The following is an 11,409-nucleotide window of genomic DNA, read 5'->3' as shown; positions in this document are numbered from 1 at the left end:
TTCACAAAATTATTTTTATTGTGGTAGGAAGTAGTATCAAGCATATCTTACCAAAAGCATTCATTTTACAGCCATCTGAAGTCCTAAATGATGGGTTATTGGTACTGTATTATGCCTGCAACCTGGAGACTGACCAGATTCTCTGTCCTTTCTCATTCTTTCCATCCCATAATCACAACTCTAAAGCTATTCACATGCAGACAAGTGAAATAAACACTTTTCTTTCTTAAAAGGAAACCACTACATTAAACAGAACATACAGCTTTCATGATTATTATAAGCCTATCTAAGACATGAATGCTTATTTCAGGGGTCTGCGGATATATTGTTCTTCAGCAGTCTGCACAAGTACAACCTCTGAACAGCAGTAAGAGTCCAAACGCCAGTGCCGATTAGAAGCGACTTACTCTGCAGTCTCTAAACTTTGCTTAGCAGGCCCATTATTTATCAGCTCAGGGAGCATAATGGATACTTTGCAAACTTAATTGTGATTCTGTATACTAATCAATGGTGATTTGTGCATAAATTATATTCTTGGCATTGATTTAAAAGCAAACTCCTTTACTAGGGGGAGGGGAAAAGGAATAGCAATCAAAAGGACATTTTTAACAGAAAACTGTATGAAGGTTGTCGAAAGGTAGACAAAAGCAAAATGTTAGTCGATATCTGTCACACAAAACCCTTCAGTCTTCAATGTAATATTTGCCAACACCTATAAATATGTGAGGTATGTCATCATGGTAAGAAAAGTGAAACAAAAGGGATGTTATTTCAGTTCATCTGAATTTCTAATAAGAAATCCACTGGGTTTCAGCAAAAAAAAATCATCCAACAGGACATCAAGAATTTAAAAGGGTTTAAAGTAAATACAGATAAAGTTTTTAATACAGTATCCTATTTTCTGGAATGTTCAGGTCCAACCACAATCTTCTTTTGAGGCATTTTCACTTTTCTGTTTAGTGGCATTAATTAAGAATATGCGTCATAACATTTCTGCTTTCAGAGGACTTCGGAGATATTTGTCTGCAATGGGAAGGCCATGTGAAATTCATGAAGGCATAACCAAGAACAGAAGAGAGAAAAATCCAGGACATTATTCCCCACGTGAAGCAGAGCCAATACAACAAAAACGATTATCAGAAACCAGAGATGCACCCTTTTGTGGCCACACAATAAAAATAATTTGAAGACATGTCAGATGGTGTTAAAACATTTGTACTTGCATTTAGTATGTATAAAAAGTTCCCTTTGCTGCACTCATAGCTAAGGCTGGTGGGTTCTGCGATCTCTCCTCCCTGAGCTTTCTTAATCCAAGTGCCTGTTCAATGGGCTCAGTATGCTGGTGTATAAAATAAGTCTCAGAGAAGTCCAGATTAAGGCTGCAAATGTTCCAGGTACTGAGGAAGTGGATTTTCCTTAACAAATTTCTGAATATACCAGCAGGTTAAATGAGCCTTCAGATCTTCTTCAACGACAAAGTCCATGGCAGCCTGAAGGGAAATATAACATTCATTAAACATTTCTGACCCAACTTTATTTACATACCCATACATGGAGATCCAAGGAGGGACCCCCCCATGACTTTCAATATTCGCTCTATCCCTAGAACCCAATCCCAAATTATACCATTGTATTTCTCAGAGGAATGAAATACAAAATACATCACCATTTATGATTACCAGGGTTCTTCTGAACAGTGTGATATCTATAGGATTAGAAAACTATGTGACATACAGTGCCTTGCAAAAGTCTTCACCCCCCCCCCATTTTTCATGTTTTGTTGCCTCACAACCTGGAATTAAAACGGATTTTTTGAGAGTTTGCACCATTTAATTAACAGAACATGCCTGCAACTTTGAAGATTTTTTTTTTTATTGTGAAGCAAACAACAAATAGGACAAAATAGCAGAAATCTGTTCACTTCCCTTTGTAGATCCACCTTTTGCAGCAATTACAGCTGCAAGTCGCTTTGGATAAGTCTCTATGAGCTTGCCACTGGGATTTTTGCCCATTCCTCAAGGCAAAACTGCTCCAGCTCCCTCATGTTGGATGGGTTTTGCTTGTGAACAGCAATCTTCAAGTCTGACCACAGATTCTCAATTGGATTGAGGTTTGGACTTTGACTAGGCCATTCCAACTCATTTAAATGTTTCCCCTTAAACCACTCGAGTGTTGCTTTAGCAGTATGCTTCGGGTCATTGTCCTGCTGGAAGGTGAACCTCTGTCCCAGTCTCAAATCACAGGCAGACTGACACAGGTTTTGCTCAAGAATATCCCTGTATTTAGCACCATCCATCTTTCCCTTGACTCAGACCAGTTTCCCAGTCCCTGCTGCTGAAAAACATCCTCACAGCCTGATGCTGCCACCACCATGTTTCACTGTGGCGATGGTGTTCTTGGGGTGATGGGATGTTTTGGGTTTACGCCAGACTTAGCATTTTCCTTGGTGGCCAAAAAGGTAAATTTTAGTCTGACCAGAGCACCTTCTTACTCCATACACTTGGGGAGTAGCCCACATGCCTTTTGGCAAACATGCCTTCTTATTTTTAATTTTAAAGTAATGGCTTTTTCTGGCCACTCTTCCATAAAGCCGAGCTCTATGGAGTGTACGGCTTATTGTGGTCCTATGGACAGATACTCCAGTCTCTGCTGTGGAACTCTACAACTCCTCCCGGTCTGTGAGTTTTGGTAGGTGGCCCTCTCTTGGCAAGTTTTTTTGTGGTACCATGTCAGAAAAGGTGTGTGTATACTAACAAATCATGTGACAATTAGATTGGACACAGGTGGACTTCATTTCACTAAATTATGTGACTTTTGAAGGTAATTGGTTGCACCAGGATTTTTTAGGGGCTTTATGGCAAAGGGGGTGAATACATATTCACATGCCAATTTTCAGTTTTTTATTTATTTTAAATTCTTTTTTATATATATTTTCTCATTTCACTTCAACAACTTAGACTACTTTGTGCAGATCCATCACATACACTTAGATTAAGAAACATTTAAATTACAGGTTGGAATGTAACAAAATAGGTAAAAGGCCAAGGGGGGTGAATACATTTGCAAGGCTGTGTGCATGCCAAAAGGAATATAATGCAGACAAGCTTACAGGCAAAATCGATTAAAAATACAATAATGTTACTAAAAATCTCTTTTCCTAAAAATAAACTACACATATATTGCACAGCAAGATGGGTTGTCAATATTCAAGTTCCATTAGTCTTGCTTTACAGAGATCGCAAAAAACATCAATTGCAATTCCTAACTGATAATGAATAGAATCACTAAAATAAAACAAAATCACTTATCTGCTTTGATTTTCTATCATATAATTAATGAACTACATTTCCTTTAGCCACAGATTATATATTCTATTATCTGTGCCCCTTTTTAAAATGTTACTTCTTTGTGTAATTGTCTTGCAATACTTCAGTTTAAATCACACTAAAAGTTACTTCTTATGTTATTTAGCCCTCAGATCAGAGCACCCCTTCTGATGAAGAACTTGTGTCAGCATAAAAAGCTTATCATACTGATCTCACTTCTATGTGTGCATTAGGCACAGCAATCATAGATTACTATAGGAAGCACTGACAGGTGGATATGATTAAATACTGCATAAGAAAACACTCACAATGGATAAAGTCTCGCACATGAATGTGTTCTCTGCACTCCCTTCTGTAGGATCTAGAAATACAACACACCCCGCACATACCTTAGCAAGATGTTTGGCTATCCCTCTCCCTCTGAAGGCATCTGGAACTTCAGTGTGTTGCAGATCCACAGTTTTCTTCCCCACATACTCGTACAAAAGAACAGCTCGATCATGGCAACCTACATAAAAAGGTGCAGAATTAAGCACGTAGAACTGAAAAAACAGCATCAAATACCACAAAGGAAAGTGGAAAAAACAATTTAGAAGTATAAAAATAATTTATCAGTTTGTTCAGTCTCTAAGCAAACTTGAGCATTACAATTTGGTACTGATCGGTCCAGCTAGTGACAATAAATACACCCTTTACAAGTATTAAAAAAAAAAAAAAAAAAAAAAAAAAAAAGAGTTGTGTGCTTCACACAAATTCGACTCAAAACTTCTATTAGGTAAAAAAAAATGTGCAATTCTTTCCATGTGCCAAGTCCGATCCAATTTTCATTTAAAAAATAGGAGGCAATTAAATGCATGAAAATCAAATATTAGCGAAATCAAAACTGAATGCAAAAATCACTGTTTAGTTTATGAAGCTTTCGGGTCATCATGATCTTCATCTCTGGGCAGCACTTTCTATCACTTCTTCAAAAGTTACTTTCCACTATTAAATGCCAACTACATTCATATCCTTGGTAGATTTTTAAGCAACATTTGCCATTATGCAACTGTAAATATCCCAGGCAAGAGTACAAATTAGTGATGTGGAGTCAAGTTTGAAACTGTGATTTATCTGATGGCATGTTTATTTACAATAGAATGTCCCAACATAGATCAGAGGGACAAAACTAAAACACTGCGTACACTGAACATCTAAATTATGGTATTTTTATTTGTATTACTGTACTGTGTACTGTGTACTCTAGACTAGCGTCTGTGTTAAGTTAAATATACATGTTTATTTTTAAACTTTTATTTTTAAAACTTATTCAAAATATCACATCATCTCAGAATTGTAGGATATCCAAACGCACTGCTATTCAGTCCCAGTGTAGGAGTGCAACATTTCCCGATTGGGTCACCGATATCCCGAACTCTATGCTAAAATCTTGAAAATGGAGGAGAGCACTCAAATAGCATAATGTCACACTTAATAAAAGGCACGAAAGGCCCAAAACATGTTGTGTAGTAGTAGTAGTCAGCAATAAAAGAATTTCACAGCATATGTTATGTTTCAGACACAACCTGCCCCATATGTCTTGATCTAAATTAAGCCTAGCTTTCCCACTTCCATTCTAAATACTCGAAGATAACTAATTTTTCTTTCCCTTCCCAATACCCTTCTATACCGTTTAGCCGCACAGAAAACTGCCTTCTTTTTCGGTCGTGCTCCACTCGAATAGGGCCATTTGGATCCATGCTCTCCGGTACTGAGTGCGCCATGTGCAACTCCGGTATCCACAAATATGGCCAGGGAGTCAGCTGTGAAGTCATGTGCCGCAACCAACCTATGGCAGCGGAGTTTATTCTACTACCGATTCTATACATGTGCTGCGACCAATTTTAGGACTAGAGGTTTCCTCGTCCCTGCAGTAAGAGAGAGAGATTTTACTAGCACCAGATCAAAGTATATAGTACATGTTATATTGTGTAAAAGAATAATTCGTTCTGTATTCAGTCGTCCAGAACTAGTAGCGCATGGCTGGGAAGTTGCTCTAAGGTAGCTCAAATGTGCCCTTTGTTAAATAGTTAAAGGAAAACTATACCTCCAAAATGAACACTTAAGCAACAGATAGTTTATATTAAATTAAGTGACATATTCAAGAATCTTACCAAACTGGAATACATATTTAAGTAAATATTGTCCTTTTACATCTCTTGCCTTGAACCACCATTTCATGATGGTCTGTGTGCTGCCTCAGAGATCACCTGATACAACTTTAAAGAGGACCTGTCACCTTGAGACATAAGTAATATATATCTTTTCCCTCCTTAGTTTAACCCTTTAGTCAGCTGTTTTTGTCTATATCTGAAACGGATTAGAAAATCTCCTACATGTAAAAAGTGCTTCATAGGCGCTGCCATGTTGAAACAGGACCCCTTTGTTTTCTGTGTGTGGATTGTGCCAAACTGCCAAATCTCATGGATGCTTAGTGATAGAGTATACTCTGTGATAGACTGGCTCTGTACCACTCATGTCACACCAGGACTTGATATTCTATTAGGATTGTTTGAAACACATTGTTCTATTTAGATTGTGTGGGCTTTTACTAAAAAATCTCATAAACTATGAAATTACCGAAACGCTAAAACCTGCTAAAACTGTGCAGTTCTTGGGGCTCATTCATAAACACTGGGCAAATCTGCACCTGGACAATAACCAATTAAATGTTTGCTTTCAAAGTTCAACCTGCAGCTGCCTGTAAAAAGCCAGTCACCAATTGGTTGCTATGAGCTACTGCCCAGGTGCACATTTGCCCAGTGTTTATTAATGAGCCCCCTTTAGTCAACCCCAAAATAAAAATGTGCCTAATAAAATAAATAAATAAATAAATACATAATAAAATAAATAAATAAAGACACTGCTGGGATTTAGGGTTAAATATAAAAATCAGGAAAGTGTGTGTGAAGGGTAAAGTACCTGTAACGCAATACTTTTGCTTGTCAAGAGTAGACTAATTGTTTACATGAAGAGCAGAAAGCAGCAGCATTATGGTTAAACTTTAGCTGCTACTTCTGCTAATACAAACGGAGCTCGTCATCTGACATATGACTGAGCTCCTTATCTGACACCCCCTCCCTCCTCCGTGCTGATAAACTTTACCAATGTGCTTCCCCATTCTGTCTGTGCTTTTGAACTCCTACACAAATTCATGCGCTGTAGTCTCCAGCCCCTGACAACTGCAGAAACTGGAGATATCGCCAGAGGAGTGTGCAGGGCTGATTCTACCCATGATGCCTTGCTCTCCTGACTTTCAGAAAGTCGGGGCTTCAGTCAGTATCTCGTGGACATTTTCAAAAGTAGTTATAAATTGAGATTTAGTGAGATTTGAGTTGAATAAATTGAGGTATGTGGTTTGTTTTAACAGTTTTATTGCCTTCCTAGTGTTAACTCAATCGTGATAGGTTTCCTTTAACTGTAACAGGAAGAAGTGTTGAAGCAAAAGACAGAACTCTATCTGTTAATTGGCTCATGTGACCTAACATGTATAGTTTGTTTGATTTGTTTGTGTGCACAGTGAATCGTACGATCCCAGGGGGCGGCCCATATTTTTTAAAATGGCAATTTTCTATTTATGATTACCCAATGGCACATACTACTAGAAAAAGTATATTATTATGAAAATGGTTGAGAAGTCAGGCATTCATCTTTGGCAATATCTGTTTTTAAAATGTTTTAAAAAACAAAACAAAAAAAAACAAGGCAGATCAGTGAGCTACAATGGGGATGCAGCCAGTTAGAGAGTGAAAACTGACATAACATGACTGTGACTTACCTGCAATGCAATTCCTGATTAGGAGGGCTGTCGTCCCTGTGGTTATTGTAATGTTACATCTTTCTTTGGGTTTATGCAGGACCCATTTCGTGCCCACCTAGTTGGTTTGCTTGCAGACGGTGTTGGGTATGGATCCTGTGGAACTAACATATGGAAACTGAGGTTAATATGTTTATGTAAAATATGCTGGAATGATCATCAGTGTTACAAACCTTACATAGATAAATATTAAAAATGCATCTTAATAAATGCTGTGGCCAGTTCAGTCCCATACTGTGTGTCATGTAAAGAAAACACTCCGCAAAAAATTCATAAACGATTGGATTGTCCTCCTAGGCATCCAATTGATTCATGCATGGACTCAATATTGTCGCCTTTCTCCATTTTTATCGACCATATTATTATTGCGTATGTTTTAGAGCATACAACCTTCTTAAAGGAGAAGGAAAGGTTAAAACTAAGTAAGCCTTATCAGAAAGGTCCATCTAAATATACCAGTAAACCAGAGTCCCCTGTCAAAAGAAACACTGCATTTCTTTCCTTCTATTGTGTACACATGGGCTTCTGTATCAGACTTCCTGCCTTCAGCTTAAACCTCATTGCCCTGGGCAAAAGCATGCTCAGTTTGCTCCTCTTCCCCCACCCCCCTCTACTGTAATCTGAGCCCAGAGCAGGGAAAGACTCAGGCAGGAAGTGATGTCACACCATGTTAATACTGCAGCTCCTATCCTAAACAAACAGTTTCTAGAGCTTTTTACACAGGTATAGTAAAACATTCTACAGAATAAATATAGCATTCTAGCTTGCACTATTGCAGCTAATCTATTGGCAATAAAATGCCTCCGTAGCTTTCCTTCTCCTTTAAAAAAACACCATTTTTTTTTAATTTGAAATAAAAGGGATGGATAATGTTCTACAGCATGCAATACTTGTTACCTTTGACATGGAGAGCCTCTACACCTCCATCCCACATGATAGGGATGTGGAGGCTGTCAATGTTGAACTTGAAATATAACTCTATGGATGGATCACAAAATAGTTTTATGTTGCAGTGTTTAGAGTTGGTGTTGTAGAACAACTATTTTATGTTCCAAGACAATTATTGAAAAAAAGATTGAAAAGAGGACTGTATTGGGGCCTGAAATGTTGTCTGATGTAAAGACATGTGAAGTGAATAAATTTTTTCTAAATTCAAACTGAATTCAAACTGAAATTGTAGATTTTGCCGTGCTTATTACTACCAGGTTGTATGTCAGCTGGAGTGGACACCGAGCATCATGGTTCTTTGTATCTGAAAACATTGGTGACATTCTCTTGAACATAGACTTTGTTTGCCTGAAACTCATGTAATGGAAGGCTATGTGGTGGAAGTTGTTCAGCATTCTTCCTTTCAAACACTTCAGCAAAATCCTTGAAGCAATCAGATAAAAAGTACAGGCACAGAGGAAACAGAAGTACTAGAGGCAATACACTTAAGTGCAATAAGGCAATTACTTTGTGTAAAATTTAAAAGGTATCACTACTGAGATTAACTGGCCCCTGCATTGTTTACACGTCAAATTCAGACAGTAAATTCCTGCATAGTTCACACCTGTAATCCCCCCCCCTGCATTTTTCACACCTGTAACACCTCTATTGTTCATACCCTTAAAAATCTGTACTGTTCACACCTCAAACACAGACTGAAAGTGCACACATTGTTCACACCTCATCCAAAGGTGCACCAGCATTGTGTCACTGTATGTAACAGTATGAACTGTTCATGTTAGAGGTTTCCCTGTCTTCTACTGTATTCTGCCTTCCCTGTGATCCTGTGTGCGCCATGCTCTGCCTTCCCTATGATCCTTTGTGTGCCATACTCTGCCTTCCCTATGATCCTTTGTGTGCCATACTCTGCCTGCCCTTTGCTCCCTGTGTGTGCCATACTCTGCCTTCCCTATGCTCCTTGTGTGTGCCATACTCTGCATGACCTATGCTCCCCATGTGTGCCATACTCTGCCTGCCCTATGCTCCCTGTGTGTACCATACTCTGCCTTCCCTATGCTCCTTGTGTGTGCCATACTTTGCCTGACCTATGCTCCTTGTGTGTACCATAATCTGCCTGCCCTGCGTGTGCCATACTGTGCCTGACCTATGCTCCCTGTGTGTATCATACTCTGCCATCCCTATGCTCCCTGCGTGTGCCATACTCTGCCTGCCCTATGCTCCCTGTGTGTCATATGCTGCCTTCCATATGCTCCCTGTGTGTGCCATACTCTGCCTGCCCTATACTCCATGTGTATGCCATACTCTGATTTCCCTATGCTCCCTGTTGTTAGGGGGTCCCCAAGGCCCTTCACCACATAGGCCAGAAAAATCCCAGCCCTTGGTACCACCAAAGTTGGACGGCACTGTTGTAGATGATCTTCTGGACATTGGAATGATTGAGGTCCAACTGTTTGTCAATCTTTTTAAAGGAACAGTAACATCAAAAAATTAAAGTGTTTTAAAGTAATAAAAATACAATTGCTGTGCACTGGTTTGCTACTGTAATTTATATAAACTGCTGTGAAGCAATGGGGCAGTCATTCAAAGGAGAAAAAGTATGTTTGTGTTTCTGCCTAGGTTTCCACTGGCTACTCTGGTTTTATAAAAATATATCAGTAGGTTAACTGGCTCTTGATAAAATTGGACCCTTCTGTTTTAATGTCTACATAGTATGTTCCACTGGGGCAGGGACAAATGTATATCATGCCTAATCTCAACCTCTAATCTCTCAATCTCATTTTAACATACACAAATTGCATATAGTAATAATAATGCCTGTCCATGTGTATGGTGCAGTTGGCCTTGTGTGCATTACACTACTCGTTTATTTCATTCTCTTTGGGGAAATCATAGCCGTGAATTTTTCTGATATGTCCCAGACCCAATAGTTACATTCAGGCCACTTTCCCGAGTCACCTACGTCAATGGGTTTATGAAGTTCGCTTTGGCCACTCAGTGACAGTAAAATCGCCCATAATCCCCGCCCGGGCGTCTGACTGCAAGGCAACTCTCCCGTCAGTGAGAACCAGGCCGCGGCCTCCATACATTAAGGGCGCCCCTAAATGTAGCACCTACAGGAAACACACAACGGATACTGGGACATACTTCATCTCCGATTTTAATATTTTTGTCTGTCTCGCGTTTCACTGCTTTTGGGCCGTGGCTCCTAGACTCACCTCTTAATACTCCAGTACCCAGCTCGTCTCCTTCCCCAAATAACCATCTTGGGAGACTCGGCTACAGATATCTGTCCTCTAATCACTGTGCGCCGCGCGAGCGTTGCTGGGAAATATAGTCCTAGCAGCAGCAGAGCTGTCACATATCAAACAGAAGAAAACCACAAATACCAGGGGCCCTTGCGGCTCTGTGAGTGCTGCGCTTAGCCAATCGGGATTTACAGTTTTAAATAGTCAGCTGGATGGCTGAATGTCACAGGGACTTGGGACAGAATAATGCAGTTTTGCAATAAAAGGAACATAGCAGTAATAATATTGAGGTTGTGTGACATCATTAACTGTATTGATTGTTTTCATGGTATTTGTGAAAGATATTTTTATGGCATATCGGTTGCTAAGCAATGTCAGATATGCATAGGCCTCATTTAGTAACATGGTACGTAGTCACATTTAGGTTGAAAGAAGACACATGTCCATCAAGTTGATGATGACAATTTGCAGAATAAACAGGAGGGGACAGGGCCGACGAACGGCAGTTGGCCTAGAGGTGCCCGCTTTTTAAATCCTGCCCTGAGCATAGGGTTGCCACCGTTTCTTAAAGGAGAAGTCAACCTGTACGGGGAGAAAACCCTCCTCCCCCCCCCCCAGCAAATGCCCCTAACTTGTTACACACCTCTTGGCGCAGGTCCTCTGCTGCCGAGTTCACGGGCGCCATCTTCTCCGAGCGTTCTTCTTCCTGCTTTGACCGGCGTTTTTTTGGGATCAAGCTTCATTTTTACCAGCCTGAGATTACATAAAGATAAAATTCCTGCTCTTGCAGGTGAAGTCCTAAGTAACATTTGCATTTTCTCCTTTTTCCATCTTGAATGGCTGACCCCATGGCTACACAGCAGATTGTTTATATAAACTGTAGTAGTCTTTCTGAAGCAAACACACAACGTTAACTAGTGCAGGGCAGCAGTACATTATATTTTAATTTATTTAGACACTTTTATTTTTTTTGTTGTTACTGTTCCTATAAATCAATCTGCTTTTCATAGTAAGTGGTGCACAGATTCACTGA

The 11,409-nt window shown here is 39.6% G+C and overlaps 1 protein-coding gene across 2 annotated transcripts; it reads right to left on the bottom strand.

Moving 5' to 3' along the window:
* Positions 1–10,394, bottom strand: natd1.L (N-acetyltransferase domain containing 1 L homeolog). Of its 2 annotated transcripts, none has more exon segments than NM_001091604.1 (5): positions 1–1,490; positions 3,716–3,834; positions 4,996–5,233; positions 7,144–7,286; positions 10,347–10,394. In NM_001091604.1, coding segments are annotated over 3 exon segments (330 nt in total). In that variant the 5' UTR covers positions 5,090–5,233; positions 7,144–7,286; positions 10,347–10,394; the 3' UTR covers positions 1–1,373.
* Between the last annotated feature and the right edge of the window lie 1,015 nt (positions 10,395–11,409).

This window comes from Xenopus laevis, chromosome 9_10L (genome assembly GCF_017654675.1).
Source record: "Xenopus laevis strain J_2021 chromosome 9_10L, Xenopus_laevis_v10.1, whole genome shotgun sequence".
In the NCBI taxonomy this organism is placed as follows: domain Eukaryota; kingdom Metazoa; phylum Chordata; class Amphibia; order Anura; family Pipidae; genus Xenopus; species Xenopus laevis.
The sequence above is the reverse complement of the archived record's forward strand: the minus strand, read 5'-3'. Positions and strand labels throughout refer to the sequence as shown.

Excerpts from the sequence above, each read along its gene's own strand:
- natd1.L (XM_018234267.2), bottom strand. The coding sequence starts at position 5,194 with ATGTATAGAATCGGTAGTAGAATAAACTCCGCTGCCATAGGTTGGTTG. Across the intron at positions 3,835-4,995 it reads GTTTTCTGTGCGGCTAAACG|GTTGCCATGATCGAGCTGTT; the intron begins GTATAGAAGGGT and ends CTTTTTATGTAG. Across the intron at positions 1,491-3,715 it reads TAGCCAAACATCTTGCTAAG|GCTGCCATGGACTTTGTCGT; the intron begins GTATGTGCGGGG and ends ATTTCCCTTCAG.